Consider the following 18508-nt stretch of genomic DNA (forward strand, 5'->3'; position numbering starts at 1 on the left):
CCCCCAGTTTCAGCAGTGTTCCAACAGCCCTGGATGTGGCTGAGAAAGGGCCAGGGCCACCACCAGGGACTGGAGGGGAACGTGCTGACTGTCCCACCCCATGCAGGCTGGACCCACCTGGGGGGCAGCACAGCTGGGGGCACACCCCCCAGGTAGTAGGAGACAGCATTCTCCAGGGAGTTCTCCTGCTCCACCACAAAGATGGTGAGGCGCTCCACCCGCACCAAGATGCGCTTCTTGTTATTCATTTTGAGGAGGAAAATTTGGATCTGGAGACAAAACAGAGAAATGATCTGTCATTCTGGGGCAGTTAGGTCCATCACAGAGGGCAGACAAAGTGTCAAGTTAATGGCTCAAGTCAGAAAACTTCTTGCAGCTCTGCCCCCCTCAGAAACAAGGGTCCATGTGCCTCCCCACCCTGGATGAGAAGCCTCCCTCCAAGAGAGCCCCGTTACCTCTTACCGCTTTGTTTGTGGTGCTGCTGATGGTGAGGGATGAGGAGTTGCTCGGTTTTGCCATCTCCAGGCCAGAGCTGAAATCATAGTAAAGAGCCAGCTTCCCATCCCGGATGGCCAGACACAGGAATTGACCCTGGGGAGGCAGGATGGACACTCAGCAGGTGCCCAGGATGCAGCTGTGGCACTGAGCCCACCTGCCCTTCAGCACTGGTGGGAGCAGGTCCCACTTCAGTGCCCTGGTCACTGTTATCTGGGATTTAATTTCCAACAGCAGCCCTGTGTTGGGGCACAGGGATAACACTGCAAGCTGGAAATTCTCCTTGCAGCACTGCCTGCCTCAGTGAACCCTGGCCCAAGTTCTGGGGAGGCCCTTCAACACCAGCCAAGTGACTGCTGTGAGGTTTGGGTCCAGTCCTCTCACGGCTTTTAACAAGTGCCAAAATCCTGCTCCAAGCAGCCCTGAAATCTCCAAAGCTCTCCTCTCCCATGTGTCCTGAACTGCGAACACCTATGAACTGGGACTGTCCCCTGAGAGATGAAGGCTCCCCAGGGCAGCAAGCACCTGCCTGGTTCTCCAGGAAGAAGATGATGCCGTTGTAGGAGACCACGCGGATCTCCTGCTCGAAGCGCTTGGTGGTGCCGAACTGGCTCTCAAACTTGATCTCGGCGTAGCCGCTGCCGTCAAAATAGGAGCCATCAGTCAGCCAGGGGTCTCCCGTGGACTTGGACCTGGCACACACAGCAAGAGGCATCACTCCAAGGCATGGAGCCACAGGGCTGAGCTCTAAGTGCTCCGGGGCAGGATTTCTCAGCAGCCATGAGAATCCTTTCTTCCTGAGGTAGGATGGTAGGGTAACTCCAACACGGGGTTTAGTCTTCAATTTTTGGCTTACAAGACCAATGTTTTTATAAACTATTAGAGTTAATTAGAGTTTGAGTAGTTTATTCTGTAGTTTATTCTCAAGGGGAATAAAACTAGGATGACTGTGACGTAGGTGAATGAGGCTAGTTGGCCAGTGATAATGAATGGGTGTTCTACTGGTTGGCTGCCTGCTGTGGTGCCCACCTGGCGCAGGGTTTCTCAGCAGCCGTGTCCAGCTCGAAGGTGTGCTGGAAGTTGTACAGGCTCACCACCTCCTCATTCAGCGTGTCCAGCTCCAGGCACCCGCGGTAGTTGGGATAGCGCAAGGCAGGAGGAGGCTGGGGGTTAAACACAACACTTACACAGGGTTTCCCCTCCTGTAGGGGCCTCCTGAAGCCCCCTCCCCGCTGGCTGCCTCACCGTGAAGCTGGAGGGGTAGCCCCCCACGTAGAAGACCACGCTGCGGGGGTCCAGGTTGAGCAGCCCCTGCTCTCCCCTGGCCACGCTGTCTCCCTTGATCTCGTGCACCCTCTGCCTCTCCACAATCACCGACATGTGCCCGTACTGCAGGATCCTGCAGCAGGAGGGATGGTCAAGACAAGGGACACCCCAAAGGAGCAAACCCTGCCCTCCCTGAGGAAAGGCCCAACCTGTTGATGCTGATGGTGACAAACTGCTCTCCAATATCCTCGTCGACACTCAGGGAGGTTGGTTCCTCATCTCCCAGCTTGTAGATCCAGTGCACTCTGCGGTCCTTGAGCACAATGCCCAGGTAGTCTCCAGTGGCCTGAACTCAGGGAGAGACAAGGCCACGTGTTGGCATTTGGGACAGGCAGGAGCTCTCCCTGATGCTCCCAGGGCTGCACTGGACAAACAGCCCCTATTCCACCAGGCTGATGGAATAGCCTGCATCCAGGGGCTTTGTGTCCCCCACAAAGATATTCAGGGACCAGGTGAGGGGCTGATGTCCAGGCATGGGCATCACTGATGCAACAAGGGCTCCATCACCCTCTGGCCCCATCTCACCTCCTGGCTGCCCAGGTACAACACGAACCGCCCCTCCTCTGCCTCGTCCTGCTGGCCCCTGGGCTCAGGGTTTTGGATGTAGAATTTGAGGGATGTGTAGGCTGCTAAATCCTGCAGATTGCTGGGCATCCGGACCTGCACCCCTGAGCTGCCATTGAATTTCATGGGCACTTTCACCTGTAGGGAGAGAAATCCAGCCCTGTGGCACTGAACCCACTGCCACTGCCTGGTCACTGCCAGTTCTATCAAACCCCAAAAGAAAGGGACCTTTCCTGGTGGCCCCAAACACCCTCCCCTTTGCATGCCACCCTCAGGGAAGCCCTCCTCCAGCCCCCAGCCTCCCCTGAGCTCACCTTGCTGGCAGCGTTCCTCGCCTGCGTGATGAGCTGCCGGATCCTCACGATGTTCTCTGACACGGTGGCATTTTTGTTCCTCCTGTTCTCCAGGCTGCTCAGCTTCTCCAGCAGCAGGGGAATGGTGCTCTCCAGGCTGGACACTGGGGTTGGAAGAGGAGCCAGGAGTTTTGGAGGTTAGCAAGGAAGGGAAATGCAAATTCCAGGCACTTTGAGAAATGCGAGTCAAAGCAGTGGTAGCTGGGAGCAGTCACAGAGAGATCCCCCTAAATCCGTCATCCTGAGGGGGTCTGAGAATGCTCCAGTGCATGCAACCTCCTGCAGTAAAGCTACAGGTGATACAGACATTGCAAGAGAGGAAAATTAAAAGGGCCAGGACTTAAAGTATCCAGGATTGGCTACCTCCCTCTGCTGTTGACCTGGAGCTGCAAAGCACAGCTTTCAAAAACACTCTGGGGGCATCTGTGCATGCAGTGGCTCATATCAGACTCACCCTGTGGCACACCAGGTTCAGCACTCACCAGATTTCCTGGCATCCTGGACTGCCTGGTTCAGGTCTTCATTCCGGAGGCCCCCATACTGATCTTTCCACTCATCCAGGTTCTTCTTCATGGTGCTCAGGGCATCCTCCACTCTTGCAGCTGTTTCGTTGGCCTCAGCAGCAGCTGCTTTGGCATTCTGGATTGTGTCCTTTGTGTCCTCTGCAAAGAAATAAATATCTCTGGGGTGTCCAGGAGCAGGGAGGAAGCACCTTGGATCACAGTCAGTGCACAAAGAAGGGAGCAGAGAGAATCAGCCCAGCCACCCCAGAACAAACCTTGCTCCCTGCCCAGCATGTCCTGCACAGACTGCAGCTGGCTCAGGAGCTGCTCCTTCTTCACACGGAGACCAGCCAGCTTGTCCTTTGCTGTCTGCAGAGTGCCTTTAATAGCTGCAATTAAAGAAATGCTGTTTGTGGAGCTCAGTCCAGCCCAAAGGACAGCAGATCCTGCCAGGAGCATCTCTCACCCCCATTGAGTTTGCTCTGCTGTCTCCTTGCAGCCTCCTCCAGGCTGCTGCTGTTCCTCTTCAGTGTTCTGGAGGTGGCCCCAAGGTTTTCTGATATGACATTCTGTGAAACAAACACGGAACTCTGAGGAGGAATTCGGGGCTCTGGCTCTGACTGCACACAGAAATGCTTGTTCAGAAAAGGGAGACCCAAACACTGAGTGTGGCCCCAGCTGTGGCAGACTCTGCTCTCAGGCACAGAGCACAGTGCCCCGGTGTCAGAAGGAAGCGAGTTTGGGTTTTGCCCGTCTCACAGGGCTCCCCACAGCACGTACCATCAGGGCCTCGCTGGCTGCCTTGTCAGCATCGTGGGCTGCCTGCTCTGCTTTCCTCACAGCTTCAATGATGCTGGCGTAGGCATTGGAGGCATTGACTGCCCTCTGGATGAAGCCATCCTGGTTTGTGTCCTGGATAATGCTGTGTTGGAACATGAAGCCATCAAGCGCATGGAAAATTTGGACTCACAGACAAACCCCTCTGTGCTGCTCCAGTATAAAACTGTGGAGGTGACACCCCGCTGTTCCCCTGCCACGGTGGGGCTGCAGTTCCCATCCCCAGCCCTGGCAGCAGACAGCCTGAGCAGTGGGGCTCAGGACAGTGCCTCACCCAGACAGGTTCCGTGCGAGCTCATCCAGGAGCCGGGCGTGCTCCTCTGCCTGCTCCACCATGGGGATCTTGCTGCTGGCTGGGGAGAACTTCTTCACCCGCTCGGTCAGGGGCAGCTTGGCCCCATCCAGCAGTGCTGCCAGCTTCTCAAAGGCCTGCAAGGACACCCGTCACTGCTGAGGGCTGCCTCACCTCTCCTCTGCCCATGCCAGAGTGCCTCTGCCACTCACCTCCTTGGCACGCTCCATCATCTGCAGGAAGTCAGAGACCTGGGCAAGGGCATCCCTGGCCATCTGCAGGGTCTCCTGCACCAGTGCATGCTGCTTCTGGAGCTCCTGGCTCTTTTGCTGGACACAAAGACCCAGGGTTAGGGAGCAGCGGGGCTGGGACAGCCCCCCTCACTCCATAAATCAGGAGACCATGGTGAACGTCTACCTGAGTCTCCTCCAGGTTGTTTCGGTTCAGGCTGTTGAGCTCCTCTGTCTGCCTGGTTTTGTTCACGGCCTCGTTGAGGGCATCTCGCAGATCCATGAGCTGGGAGCTGTGCTGGGCCAGTCTCTCCTGGATGCTGCTCAGCAGGTCCTGGTTGGACTGCCAGTGGGTGTGCAGCTCGCTCCTCACACGATGCAGCACTGCACAGGGGGGAGGAGAACTCTTGCTAATTTCTCTGTTAAACACTTTCTGTCCTGGCTGCCTCAAAGCTTGGCTCTGTTCTTGGCAGATATCAAGGCCAGAAGTGACCATATTCCACCCCTCCCTCCCTCCTTTTCAGCCTAGATGGCACAGGATCTTGTCCATGACTGTCTACAAACCCTCACAGAGATGGGATCTCTTTCAAAGACACCAAGCCATTCCCAAAAAGATCCAGATGATGGACCTGAGGCCTTGATTACTTCCACTGTGAAAAATTACTTATTTCCAACAATAGTCAGTTTATAATTCCAGCTTTCAGCTACTGAGTTATGCTTTGCCAAGGCCTGTTAATCAGAAGTGTTCTCTTCCTGCAGTGCCAGCACCCCTGGCTGGGCTCACTGCGCTCACTCCTGCAAGGATGCCCTCAGGACAGCAGAGCTACTGTGGGAGCTGGCTGCTGTTGTTACTCTATGGGGACAGCAAATAGGAAGAAACATGGTGTAAATTACTCCTATCCACGTGTGATGTGAACACATCACATAATAATGGTGATTCCTGGTTCTAAGTGTTGTCATTTTTGTTCATCAAACAGAACTACCCACTTAGTTCTGCTCTAAAATCTGCCTTAAGGGAAAAGGAAGCACAAATTATCCTGTTGGAGTGTCACAGGGGACTTTGTAACTCCTGTAAAAATGGCTGGGGGTACCTGGTTCTTAACAGCACTCTAAACATGACCATGATGTGCAGTGGGCTCCAAGCCAGAGCCAGCAGGACCTGGGCAGCCCTGTGCCACCAAGGACTCACATTTCTTAGCCTCCTCGTGCTCATGCCTTGCCAGCTCCTCCTGGGCTCCCAGGCTCCTCTCCTTCATCTCCCTCAGCATCCTCTCCACCTCGGCCAGCTTCTGCTGGAACTCCTCTGCGGACGTGGTGCTGGCGTTCTCTGCCCCAATCCTGGCCTTCTGCTGCACCAGCTCTGCAGGGAAACCCACAGACCATCAGACTGAGCAAACCAGGGCCTCACAGCTCCCCGAGGCTCTTCTCACAAACCACTGACAGCTTTCAGGACAACAAACTGCTTGAGATCACCCAGAGCACTGCCCCGTGTTTCAGCCTCCTTGGCCACTACCAGTAACACGTTACATCCTGAGCATCTTTCTGTGGCTCTACCTCTTGTCCAAGATCCAGCCACTCTGCTCTGCTCAATCTCTCCTGAAGCTGCAGTGCAGACTGCCCCCATTTTATGCATTTTAGTAACATTTGTGGAAGTTTAATATGTTTTTTCTCCAGACTTATGTTTAGCTGAGAATCACAATAAGGCTGGTCAGGGTAAAAGCTGGGATTCTGCAAGGATCTTCCTTTATTTTTTTGTTTTCTTTGTTCCTCCATGGCTTTCTCTGAGCACTGCAGTGCTTGACATATCACATAGGGAAAAACCCCAAAGTGAAGACCCTTCTTGACATACCTGCAATGCCCCTGTGGATGCTCTGGATGTGCAGCAGGAGCTGTTCCCCCCTCTGGTACATGTCCCTCGTGTGCTGCTCAACACGAACTGCTTCTCTGTGAGTCATGGTCATCTACCACAAAAACAATGGCTTAGTTCAAGTATGAGATGGTATTTTATGTCATTTGTCAGTGGGACTGTTGCTCCCAAAAGGCACAAAAAGCCTGGGAATGCGAGGTCCTTGAAGGAGCCTGTCCCACAATGTACTGAAGGATGATTATTTAGCACCTTCAGAGAAGCACAAGCATTAAATACAGCTCCAATGCAACAGGCTCTGGATGCTGGAACAATCCCAACACCACAGAGTTCAGCACTGCTCTGTGCTCTTAACACAGGGAAAGCCCCAAAGCCTGAAGCCAGGCACACCTGGGTCCTGCTCAAGAGACAGGGGGCTGCAGTCTGGCTGTTGGGTACACACAGGGCAGTTTGTCTTTGCAGCTGTCTGGGGAGATATGTCATCAAGTAGAGATTTTTCCCTCTCCCTCACATTAGGAACAGGCAGTTTATGAATCAAATCAAATGAAATCAAATCTTGCTCAGTTTATCCATTCTCTGAAGATGTGACTGCTAGGTTTTAGGATGAATATAGATTGCATCCATGATGGACCCGGATGTTTTGTCTTCTTACTTATATGTCCCTTCTATGAATGATATTTGATTGAATTTATTTTTACTGCTAAAGTTGGAGCCAGCTCAAAAGCAAGCAGTAAATTAAGAAAAACTATCAGTATTATGAGATGCTTCACAGCTCTCCATGGAAGGAAAGCAGGTAATCCAGCTTGACCACTTAACAGTGCAATTTAGTTCTGGTCGAGCTGGAGACCCAACCTGCCTGAACTAGGCTCCTCACAGCCTTCAAAGCCCTCATTTTGATAAAAGGGGGATTTGTGCTCTGGCAAAGAAAGATGGAGAAATACCCTACTTTGTGCTGCAGAGCGTTCAGGTCCTGTGTGAGATCCATGTTCTCATCCTCCAGCTCATCAGCCCTTTGCCTGGTCCTGCTCAGGGCTCTGTGGTACTCACGGAGCTGGTTCTAGGGGAAAAAAAAAGAAAAATAAAAATGAAAAGAGGCTAAATCAGGCCAACAGGCCAGGAAACACGGGCAGAAGGTGATGTGAAGCCTTCCACATACAGCAATGGCCAGAATGGTGCCGTTGAGGCCGTGCAGGCGAGCCCAGGCGATGGAGCTGGCGTTGAGGGTGACCAGCTGGCCGCGGATGGATGGGAAGGACATCTCGATGCTCTGCAGGTCCTCCAGCAGGAGCAGGACACAGCTGTCACACACTGCAGGGACACAGCAGTCAGCACAGGCCCTCTCCAGGGCTGTCCTTCCCCAGGACAGAGGCACACAGACCTTCACACTTGATGCTGTCGGGGCCGTTGGCCACCAGGACCTCGTGCTGGCGCAGGCAGACGTCGCACTGCTTCCCTGTGAGCCCACTGGGACACGTGCACTCCCCTGTGCGGGGGTCACAGGAGCCCCCTCTGCACTCACACTCTGCAGGGAAGAGAAACACAGAATCATTTTGGGCTTTTACCACTCTGGAGCCTGCTGGGGCATGTGCACTCCCCTGTGCGGGGGTCACAGGAGCCCCCTCTGCACTCACACTCTGCAGGGATGAGAAACTGAGAATCATTTGGGGCTTTTACCACTCTGGAAACAGGGGAAGGAAAGGTTTTACCCCAGCTGTGTCCTGCTGCTGGGGGTTCCCTGTGCAAAGCAGTGTCCCTCAGACAGCTGCCAGCTGTTTTCTACCTCCAACAACGGGACCAGCAGCACAGCCCTGTCCCAATGCCCCTGGCTGGGACCCCACACTAGTAATAGCAGCTTCTTCGAGCTAGGTATTATAATCTTTTGGAGGTCTATTTTTCACTTAAGACAGCTCAGCGACCTTTGGAGGCGTAAAATTAGCAGAATGGCTTTTGCTGCAGTGCTGGAAACAAAAAGGTTTTAAAAAAGGCAAAATAACAAACTCCTTACAGATAAAAACCGATTTAGGTGCAAGAAGTTCTTGCTCCTAGTAAAACAAACACCTCACAAAAGTAATTCGTTTCTTTGCTCTCTTCTTTTTCTAGCAAATTGCCCAAGCAAGACTTTTTGGCATTTGTCTGATTAGCCATCCTTAAATTTAAAGTGAAGACTTTTACACCTATGAGATGCCTTTTTTTTACTTAATTGCCAAGAAAAACTTCTAAGCTTCTTTCCGTTTTAAAAAAAGACAGTTTTGTCACTCCACTAACCAAAAACCACATTCCCACACACACTCACTCACTTGTGCAGCCGCCCCGGCCCAAGCCCCAGTAGCCCGGGGCACACTGGTGGCAGCGGGCGCCACTGACCCCGGGCAGGCAGCTGCACTGCCCGCTCTGCAGGTGGCAGCTGCTCCCCACGGCGCCCACGTCGCACTCGCACCTCCGGCAGCCCGAGCAGCCCTCAAAGCCGTAGTACCCGTCCTAGGGAAAAGAGCAGGATAGGGATAACCTTGGGTTTTGGGGTTTTTTTCCATCTAAAGGACAACGTGGAGAAAATAAAGGTCCTCCTCATATTCTAGGTGTAAGCCTAGGTGTATATACACCTAGGCTTAAACCTAGAATATATATATATGTATGTATATGTTTTTATATATATATGTATATATATATGTAATGTATATATATATATGTAATGTACATATATATGTAATGTACATATATATATGTATATGTTTTTAATTATCTTGTTTAGGGGAGGGTGAGAATTTTTTGTTAGTTTTTAATTTATTTTGGTTTAGTTTATTTCTGTTTTTATTTAAGAAATCTAAAGGCAAGCTCATTCTTAATTTCTGGTTGATTTACAGAAAAACATCAGGAAATAAACACAAGACTAAGGTTAAGTTTTATACTGTGTGGGATTAGTTGGTTTGTTATTGGAATACAACGACTACTGATGCCGTGGGATTTAGAGGGAACTCCTTTCCTTGACTTGTACGAACAAGGTCAGGTCATATGAACCTCTTAAACTTGACAGGTCAGCAAGTGTGCCTCTCTCCAGGGTGAAGTGATGGGGGACCCCCATTTCCTTTCTAGGTGTGTTTTGACCACCACAAAATTCAAAGCAGCATGGTAAAGATGTGGAGCTGCAGTGAGAGCACAGGCATGCCACAGCACTGCCCTGTGAACCTGCCTTTGTCCAAGCTGGATGCACTCAGGAAAATGGGGTTTACTGCAGCTTCACAAATGATGCCACTTTACTGGAATGCTACCTGCACTGCTCGCTGCCAGATCTTTAATAGGCTTTTGCCATGTACTCATGCAAATTCAGCCTTCACCAGCTGGCACCAGCCCTGCTGGGCTCACAGGCCTGGGGGATGGCACACCAGGGCTGTCCCCATCCCCATGGCAAGGACAGGTGCCACCCCAGGGCCCAGGTGAGCCTCACCTCGCAGCGGTCACAGTGCTGGCCCGTCACTCCAGGCTTGCAGAAGCACTGCCCAGTTTGTGGATGGCAGGAGTCAGTCCCACAAGGTGAACAGTTGCACTCTGCCAGGGAAAAATACATCCAGTATTACACTGAAGAGCCTGTCAGCCACTCACAGCACTTACTGCTAACAGCAAAGCTGCTTTTCCCCCTTATCTATCAAAGTTAAGACAGAAACTCTCTCCTCTTGGGTTTGCTTCTCACAACAACTTATGCCCATGACTGTGGTGGTGTTTGAGAGTCCCCAGGATGAGGGAAGAGATGAAAATCTTGACCCCATGTTTCAGAAGGCTGATTATTTTATGATATATATTATATTAAAAGAAAATGATATATTGAAACTAAACTAAAGAAAGAGAAAGGAGACACCAGAAAGCTACAAAGGAATGAATAATAAAATCTCGTGACAGACTCAGCAAGTCCGACACAGCTGGCTGTGACTGGCCATTAATTAAAAACAATCCCCACGAGACCAGCCAAAGCTGGTAAACCACCTCCAGACCACATTCCACAGCCATCAGACAGTTATTGTTTACATTTCTTTTCTGAGGCTTCTCAGGAGAAAAATCATAGTGAAAGGATTTTCATAAAGCATGTCAGCGACACACGACCCCTTTCGCACGCTGCTTTTGGGCTGCTGCTCCTCAGAGGGAGATGAGTGCTGGGAACGAGCACCCTCTCCCCTTTCCCCCTGCCCCCGTGCTGTCTGTCTGCCCACTCACGGGTGCAGTTCTTGGCCAGCACAGCGTCCCCGTGGTAGCCGGGCGCGCAGAGCTCGCAGCGCGCGCCGGCCGTGTGGTGCATGCAGCCCGAGCAGGCGCCCGTCAGCGGGTCACAGCTGCTGAACAGCATGTTGGGATCCGTGTTCCCGCTGCAGTCACACGGCTGGCACGAGCTGCCGATCACCAGCGGGTTGCCGAAGTATCCCGGGGCACACCTGGGGAAACGCGAGTCACAACACAGTGAGGATCCTGCAGCCTGGAGTTGCACAACTGGAACGGCGTGAGCATCCAGCACTTGTAACTGCTGCGACCCTCAGGGATCTCAAAGCACTCTGTGTTTTGCCCCAGGACACCTCAGAAAGGTGCCTGCATCACAGGCTGCAAGTCAAGGCAAAGCACACCTAAGCCATACACCCACAGTAACAGAATTTCAGCAGTCGGGCATTTGCAGGTTTAAAAGGACTGAAGGAAATGCTGCCAAAACAAAGCAGCTGTTTCTCCTGCAGTCCTTAATGAGAAAGCTTCTCTGGCCCAGCAGTGGCTGGACAGGGTTAGTGAGCCCCCCCAAACACCCTTAGGTTAGGGTGCCACCCCCTTACCGCTCACAGTTTGGTCCAGCGTAGCCTGGCTTGCAGAGGCACTGCATGTTGGAGCCCTTGTGGACACAGCCAACAGCAAAACTGAAATGAGAATGGGGACACAGGGAGGAGCACTTACTCCTGGATGCGGTGCCAGGGGAGCTGGTCACTCATTGTGGGATGCTGGGGCCTCAAGTAAGAGGCCATGAACATGGTTTGGGGACAAGGACAATGCTGGTATTGGGACACCTGCCCTGGTCAAACAGGCAATCCCATCCTGGGGTGCTTACTTGTTGGAGGCAACTGAAAGAGGGCACGGGCACCCAACACACTGCAGGGGCTCCTGGGCAGAGGGGCTGCCCATGTAGCCATCTTTGCATCGCTCACAGTGGTCTCCTTCTGTGTTGTGCTGGCAGTTCTGCAAGGAAAAGGCAAACCCTGGGCTCAGCACTGACAACAAGAATGGTGGATGCACTAAAAACTCCCCATTAGGACGCCTCAGTCCTTCCTCTCTCCCAGAGCTGCCCTGCACCCTAAGCTGACCCTGAGCAGGGTCACCACTGAAGCAGTGAAGCCAATGCTCTGACCCAGGCATGGTTCTGCCAGCCCAGTTAGTATGTAAAGATGTTTTGAATCGCATGCTACAGACCTCCTAACCCCAAAATAGCACACTGCTCCACTGTTTACTTACAAGGCATATCCCAGAGCCTGGCAGGCACTGATCTGAGTGGCCATTGCAATGGCAGGGGATGCATTTTCCCAGGAAGAGCCCCTTGGTGTCCCTGTAGTAACCTGGAGCACATTCCTGAGGAGGCAGAAAAGGCAGAGATCTGAAAAACAGCCTGATACTTTTGGGAAAAGCAAAGAAACTAAATTACTTTCCATGACAGAATTCCCACTGGGTTGTACTGATGGAGAAAAGATTATAAGCAGAGATGAAGATTTTTCAGTGCAGTTCCTTCCTGTTCCTTTTAACCAGGACAGAATTGGCCAGAGAGAAGGATCCATTCCAAGGTACTGCAGCACCTGAATGATTTCCCCATCATGTCCCTTCCAAGAAGGCAGATTAAACTTTTGCATATCTCACAAGTGAATGGTGTTGTGATGTTCCTTCCTTTGGAACAAGCCAAGCTGTCACTTCAACTGAAGCCCTCAAGAGCCAGCTTGGAGGCAGCTGCCACCCAAAACATGACACTCTGACCTCTCTGACTGGAACAGCCTGTCCACTCCCCCTCACCTGGCAGGAGTCCCCCTGGTAGTTAGCTGGGCACAGGCACAGCTCCACGTTGCTGGCACGGACGCCCGTGGCTGTGTCTGTGGCCATCTCCAGCACCACACGGCGCAGGGACACGGAGGAAGAGAGCTGGGAGAACAGTGCCCGGATCTGCAGCTGCTCCAGGTTTGCCAGCACCATCATCAGCTCCTCTCTGGACACAGGGTTGTGAGTCTCTGTGTGCCTGAAGTTACCCTGGGGGGAGAAAACCTGGCATAACTGGCAGGAAGCACAAGCATCTGAACATGCAGCCCAGCCTCCACATCCCTGCTGCTGGAATCTTTCCCCTTTGCATGGGTGAAAAAGCCCTGCAGCACCTAAAATGCTGAGCTCCAAGCACCTGTCCCTCTGCCTGCATGAGGTCTTGTATTCTATTTGCTGGGTTCCCCAGATGAGGGAAGGAATGATGAATCTGACTCCATGTTCTTAGAAAGCTAATTTATTATTTGATGATACTATAGTATATAAAAGAATGCTATACTAAACTATACTAAAGAATACAGAAAGGATTCTCACAGAAGGCTAAAAAGATAATAATAAGACTTTCCAGAGCCTTGACACAGCTTGACCTTGGATTGGCCAGTAAGTCAAAACAATTCACATGAAACCAATGAAACAACCGCCTGTTAGTAAACAATGTCCAAATGCATTTCACATGTGAGCACAACACAGAAGCAAATGAGCTAAGAATTTGTTTTTCTTTTTCTCTGAGGCTTCTCAGCTTCCCAGGAGAAAATCTGGGCAAAGGAATTTTTCAGAAAATATGACTGTGACATTCTTGTCCTTTCCTGCATTATCTGAGCACCTCACCTGTGTGTGCAAACTCACCTCCACCAGCTGCAGCTGGCCTTGATGTGGCTCCCCTGGGGACGGGTAGGCACCTTCCAGAAACATGATGCTCATCTGATTTCCCTGGGAAAAGCAAGGAAGGTGTCAGACATCACCTCACCCTGCTCCTGCACTAGCAGGGGGCACCTGGGCACTTTTTGGGCTGCACCTTGAGGATCATGTCGGGCCGGGACTCCATGGGAATGAACACGTCACCCCTGCGAGGGTTGGAGTGCAGCTCGTAGCGAAGGTGCCCTCCATAGGAGGAAACCTGAGGGAGACACAAATCCCATCATTGCTGCAAGCCCACAGCACTGAGACAACTCAGGGATGACCGTGCTCAACCAGAGTGTGAGCAGTGCCTGCAGGTGAGGTCAGTGTGTTCTCCATTCTCTTACCTGGTCCCCAAGGTAGGAGCTGGGTGCAACCCAGTAGAGCTCCTGGTAGGCATCTGGGAGGTTTTTGAGGTCAGCAGTGACGAGCTGCTCCCGTGGGCTCAGAGCTGTTGGCACCTCGTGGCGGTCGCTGCTCAGCAAGAGCCACCCGTGCATGTCGACAAACTGGAGGGAAAGAGAACTCTGGGTCTTTTGGTGGAGTTACAGAAAGTATTTGTGTGTTGATGCTCCAGAAGAGCAGATCCCAGAGCAGCAGAAAGGGCAGTAACAGGCTCACACCTCACATGCATCCTGATGAAGCCACAGGAAAGCCAATCATCACCCCCGCCCAGCACATGAGACCCCAGAGACCAGAAAAGGGGGCTGAAAGCCGGAGATGGGCACAGGGAGTCGAAGACAACCCTCCTCATGGTATCTTCAGCAGGATTAGTGCAGCACAGAGACCCGAGGGCAGCAGGGAGCCAGGTGGATGGGACACACCTGACCTGCAGGCTCTGGGGGCCCCAGCCCCTCTCACCTCAGCCCGGTGCTTCTCGGCACTGCGGCAGCGGTCGGTGGCACCGAAGCAGAAACACTTGGTGCAGCCCTTGGGGTTGGTGGCATCCAAAGAAAATGTCCCCAGGCGGCACTGGTCACACCTCGGGCCCTCCACATTTTCCTGAAAGATAAGCAAAGCTCAAGTGTCAGCAGTTTCTTCTCAGGGCCTCAGTGGAGGACAGGGATGGCTGTCTGAGTAATCAAAGCAAAGTGCTGTGGTGCTGGAAGATGTTAAAGCAGTTCCCCAAATAGGTTTGCTTGAACAGCACCACCAATGTTAAATTCACCTAGAGAAAGCACTTGCAAGCCCTACAAAGAGGCTGGAGCAGGGCAGCTCAGAAGCTCTTTGAGTTACTCTGCTGCCATGGAGCCAGGAGCCAATAGGGCTGACAGCTTCACCTGCAACCAGCTCTGACACAGGGCTGGACTCAGACTGGCCATCTTCCCCAGAGACAGCCCAAGGAGTGAAACTTCATAGCCAGGAAGGATGAGGAGATAAGAGCTTTCAGGGTGCTCTGAACCCACCACCCCATGGGGCAGGCTGGGCACACATGGCCTCTGCCAGAGCAGGAGAGTCAAGTCAAGGAGAAAAGCACCAATGCAGGCACTGGGGACTGACCTTGCAGTGACACTGCCCTGTGACCGGGTCGCACACGCTGGCCTGGGTGCCAGCCTGGTGGCAGTCACAGCGCCTGCACTCAGGGTAGTGGTAGTAGCCAGGGGCACAGAGGTCACACTGCCGCCCGATAATGTTGGGCTTGCACCTGGAGGGACACGAGAGCCACAAGAGCTTTCAGAGCTTTCCCCATTCTGCACGTTTCTGCACAAGGTGTCCCAGCAGGGGACTCTAGCAGGGAGCCCAGATGTCCCCAGCGGCAGAACAAGGCTGCCCCACCTGCACTGGCCGCTGTGCACGTCGCAGCCTGGCTCTGCCAGCTCCTGCACGCCGGGCCGGGAGCAGTTGCAGTCCTCACAGCCGATCAGGGGGTGGCACCCGAACGTCTGGGGCTCACACACGACACACTCGGGCTTCAGGGTGTGGGGAGGGCAGATGCACTGCCCTGTCACCTCATCACACAGACGTGTCCCGCAGTCACAGGCTGCACGGGGCAGAAAAAGGCTGGGTTTGGGTGAGCCAGAGCCAGGAACGCAGGGCGGGCGTGGGGAACGGGCAGAGAGCAGGGGAGGCAGGGGGGGAACTCACGCCTGCAGTTGGGGAAGCCCCAGTATCCGGTGGCACAGCGGGAGCACTGGCGGCCGATGACGTTGGGCCTGCAGGGACACTGTCCCCCGAGGGGCTGGCACTGGCTGCCCCGTGCCCCCGCCTCGTGGCAGGCACACGGCTGTGCCCCATCGTTGTAGAAGAGGGACAGGGAGATGGCAGAGTCACGGCAGAACCTCGACGACGTGCTGGGGCTGCAGGGGGAGGCAGGAGGGGTCAGTGCTGCATGTCCCCAAAGCCTCCACACCACCCCAAATCCTGCAGCCGTGGGGGCTTCATAGGACCCACGGCCTCCACACCACCCCAAATCCAGCAAGTGGGACACACAGCCTCCCCACCACCCCAAATCCAGCATCTCCTGCAGCTACGGGGGCTTGGTGGGAGGGAGAGCCCTGTGACACTGAGAGCTCCTGAAAAGCCACATTTGGTCAACAGAAGGAAAACCTCAACCACTCCCTGCCTGCCACACAGAAGGGAAGGGCTGCTGCTCCCTGAGGAGTGTGCAGCCTTTGGGCACCCAAAGACAAGCATCTCACTTGATGTAGAAGCTGTTGATGCCACAGCTGCTGATGAAATCATAGGACTTGTCCAGGGGTTCCTCCTGCAGGTACTGGGGGCTGTAGCTGTCCTCAGGCACCACCAGGATGTAATCCTGCAAAGCAAGGGCGAGCTGGGTGAGCCAGATCAGACAGACAAGCACCATCCGAAATGACTCCAAAGTGCAAATGCACCTTTAACCTTCCATGCCTTGCTGGGACAGAACGTAACACACCAAAGGCCAGGAGCCACCTCTCCACTGAGGTCTGTCCCTCAGGGTCTACTTAACCTAAAGCTCCACATGAGGAACAGCACAAATTCAATGGACTAAAACCAGGCAGATACCCCCAGAGCACAGCCCTGGCTGTGCCTCAGCAGGGAGGCAGTCTTTATAATCTGAAATTTCTACACATGAAGGCACCAGGGTTACAATTCTGTCTTTCCATTTATCCAAATTTTGGTCAACCTTCTAGTCCTGTGGCCTGAGAATAACAAGGGCTACCTACTCTCATGATGAGGCCTGCCTGAGCAAACAATATTACACAGGTTTAAAATACTGCTAGAGCAGGAATAAGGCTTATTCTGGATTATGACAAACCATGTACGCAAAGTAACAGCTTCAATTTCTGCCTGGCTTTGATATCAGAACCAGACAAGGAAGGACATTGTCATATGCAGAAGCTGCCCCTGTAAATTCTGCCCCCAAGGGCATAATCTCCTCCACTAAGGCTGGAGACTGCAAGTTCTTGGGTAGTTCAGAGATGAGTGATGGTGGGGAACATTCCTGAGGTCACACAGTGACAAAAATCCAATGCAAAGCCCTCTGCCCAGCCTGCTCTGGGAGGTTCCTGGAGAGAGGCTCACCAGCCACAGCTGCTTGCCCTCTGGCACTCGAACCACCACAGTCAGATCATTGTCAGTAACATCCAGGATGGTTTGGTCCTCAGAAACCACCAGGCTCCGACACCCGTAGCCATGAGGACAGAAACTGGCATTGGTCTGACCTGAAAAGACAACAAATGTGTTGGTCCCACCTGTCCCCTGAGTCCTCATCCTGTGACTGTGTTCACAGGGGTCTGAGGATGAGGGAAGAGATGAGGCTCTGACTCCATGTTTCAGAAGGCTGATTTATTATTTTATGATATATATTATATTAAAACTATACTAAAAGAATAGAAGAGAGGATTTCATCAGAAGGCTGGCTGAGAATAGAAAAAGAAAAGAATGATAACAAAGGTTTGTGGCTCAGACAGAGTCTGAGCCAGCTGACTGTGACTGGCCATTAATTAGAAACAACCAACATGGGCCAATCACAGATGCACCTGCTGCATTCCACAGCAGCAGATAATCAATGTTTACATCTTGTTCCTGAGGCCTCTCAGCTTCTCAGGAGAAAAAATCCTAAAGAAAGGATTTTTCATAAAAGATGTCTGTGACACCCATCCCATCCTCCCACTTTGGAAGGGTAAGTCAGCCTTCCTTCATCTTTGCAATCCCTAAAGCGCCCACAGTCATCCCCTGGCATGGCAAACCCCCAGGGCTCCTGGCACCCAGCATTTCCCCAAGTCCCTGCTGGTCTCACCTTGCCAGATGCGCCCTCCATTGATGAGCACCTCCACGGGGAAGCTGGGGTGGCTGGGCTGGTACAGGTGCAGGATGAAGGCGTAGCGTCCCAGGCTCTGGATCCTGCTGCTGAACACCACTGCAGCCTGCCCCAGCACGGGAGAACGCAGACAGAAACCCATGTGTGACACCTGCACACACAGCTGGCATGTTCCTGAATTATTGCACAGATTTGTGCTCCTATTGCTCAGCTGCCAGGTGCTGAGAATTCAGTGAATCCAGCCCCCCCGTGCCTTCACACTCTCCTCTCTAATGCTGCCTGGGATCCCAGAGAACCAATAAGGTTGGATAAAACCAAGACTGGTGAGTCCACAGGAATTATAGGTTCAGGGAGAAGTTTAAAGCTCAGATTAAATTCTGAAAATGCTAATTGATAAAGCATTAATCAACAGGTAAGGAAAATTTCTCCCTGCCCCAGTGGTTCAGTGTCACACACCAGCAAACCAGCTCAAGCCTTGCCTGTGCCCCTACCTGTGGGGACTGCAGGAGGATGAGCTCTGCAGAGGGGTCCATGGCTGTGGGAGGACGAGGAGCAGGCTCCACTGGCACCCCAGATGGAGCCACATGGACAGCCTGAGCCAGGGGCACCTCTGGGGAAATGGGCAGAGCCTGGGCCCCCTCCAGAATGATCGACTGAGAAAGCTTCAGGAACCTTGAGGGGACACAGGAGCTGCTGGAAAACAAGGAGTGAACAGATGTGAGTATCTCCAGAGAGAAAGAGAGGAGGGAAGCACCCCCTGTAACTCCTGGTGGATTATAACCTGTGCCTGCTGAGGGAGAGCTCACTGCCAGCACCCCTGGGGCTCTGGGACAGGGGCTCTCCAGGGAGAACAGGAGCCTGGCACAGG

General features: G+C 52.9%; 1 protein-coding gene across 1 annotated transcript in view; it reads right to left on the reverse strand.

Moving 5' to 3' along the window:
- Window positions 1-18508, reverse strand: part of LAMA5 (laminin subunit alpha 5) — an 87415-nt gene that overhangs the window by 5503 nt on the left and 63404 nt on the right. Inside the window, exons 30-67 of the mRNA XM_059480558.1 lie at window positions 18132-18333; window positions 17620-17746; window positions 16902-17041; window positions 16037-16152; window positions 15483-15694; window positions 15174-15378; window positions 14898-15042; window positions 14259-14399; window positions 13745-13906; window positions 13516-13617; window positions 13347-13430; window positions 12483-12713; window positions 11937-12050; window positions 11536-11663; window positions 11267-11347; window positions 10668-10882; window positions 9907-10007; window positions 8762-8942; window positions 7843-7986; window positions 7621-7772; window positions 7411-7521; window positions 6450-6561; window positions 5790-5960; window positions 4788-4984; window positions 4583-4699; window positions 4353-4507; window positions 4022-4163; window positions 3708-3810; window positions 3517-3630; window positions 3221-3400; window positions 2700-2842; window positions 2347-2523; window positions 1971-2107; window positions 1741-1894; window positions 1525-1658; window positions 1025-1187; window positions 463-591; window positions 118-269 (exon numbers count right to left, since the gene is read on the reverse strand). Coding sequence (XP_059336541.1) covers window positions 118-269; window positions 463-591; window positions 1025-1187; window positions 1525-1658; window positions 1741-1894; window positions 1971-2107; window positions 2347-2523; window positions 2700-2842; window positions 3221-3400; window positions 3517-3630; window positions 3708-3810; window positions 4022-4163; window positions 4353-4507; window positions 4583-4699; window positions 4788-4984; window positions 5790-5960; window positions 6450-6561; window positions 7411-7521; window positions 7621-7772; window positions 7843-7986; window positions 8762-8942; window positions 9907-10007; window positions 10668-10882; window positions 11267-11347; window positions 11536-11663; window positions 11937-12050; window positions 12483-12713; window positions 13347-13430; window positions 13516-13617; window positions 13745-13906; window positions 14259-14399; window positions 14898-15042; window positions 15174-15378; window positions 15483-15694; window positions 16037-16152; window positions 16902-17041; window positions 17620-17746; window positions 18132-18333 — 5574 coding nt within the window. The remainder of the gene's footprint in view (window positions 1-117; window positions 270-462; window positions 592-1024; window positions 1188-1524; window positions 1659-1740; window positions 1895-1970; window positions 2108-2346; window positions 2524-2699; window positions 2843-3220; window positions 3401-3516; window positions 3631-3707; window positions 3811-4021; window positions 4164-4352; window positions 4508-4582; window positions 4700-4787; window positions 4985-5789; window positions 5961-6449; window positions 6562-7410; window positions 7522-7620; window positions 7773-7842; window positions 7987-8761; window positions 8943-9906; window positions 10008-10667; window positions 10883-11266; window positions 11348-11535; window positions 11664-11936; window positions 12051-12482; window positions 12714-13346; window positions 13431-13515; window positions 13618-13744; window positions 13907-14258; window positions 14400-14897; window positions 15043-15173; window positions 15379-15482; window positions 15695-16036; window positions 16153-16901; window positions 17042-17619; window positions 17747-18131; window positions 18334-18508) is intronic.

The sequence above is a fragment of the Ammospiza nelsoni genome, chromosome 12, assembly GCF_027579445.1.
Source record: "Ammospiza nelsoni isolate bAmmNel1 chromosome 12, bAmmNel1.pri, whole genome shotgun sequence".
Classification (NCBI taxonomy): domain Eukaryota; kingdom Metazoa; phylum Chordata; class Aves; order Passeriformes; family Passerellidae; genus Ammospiza; species Ammospiza nelsoni.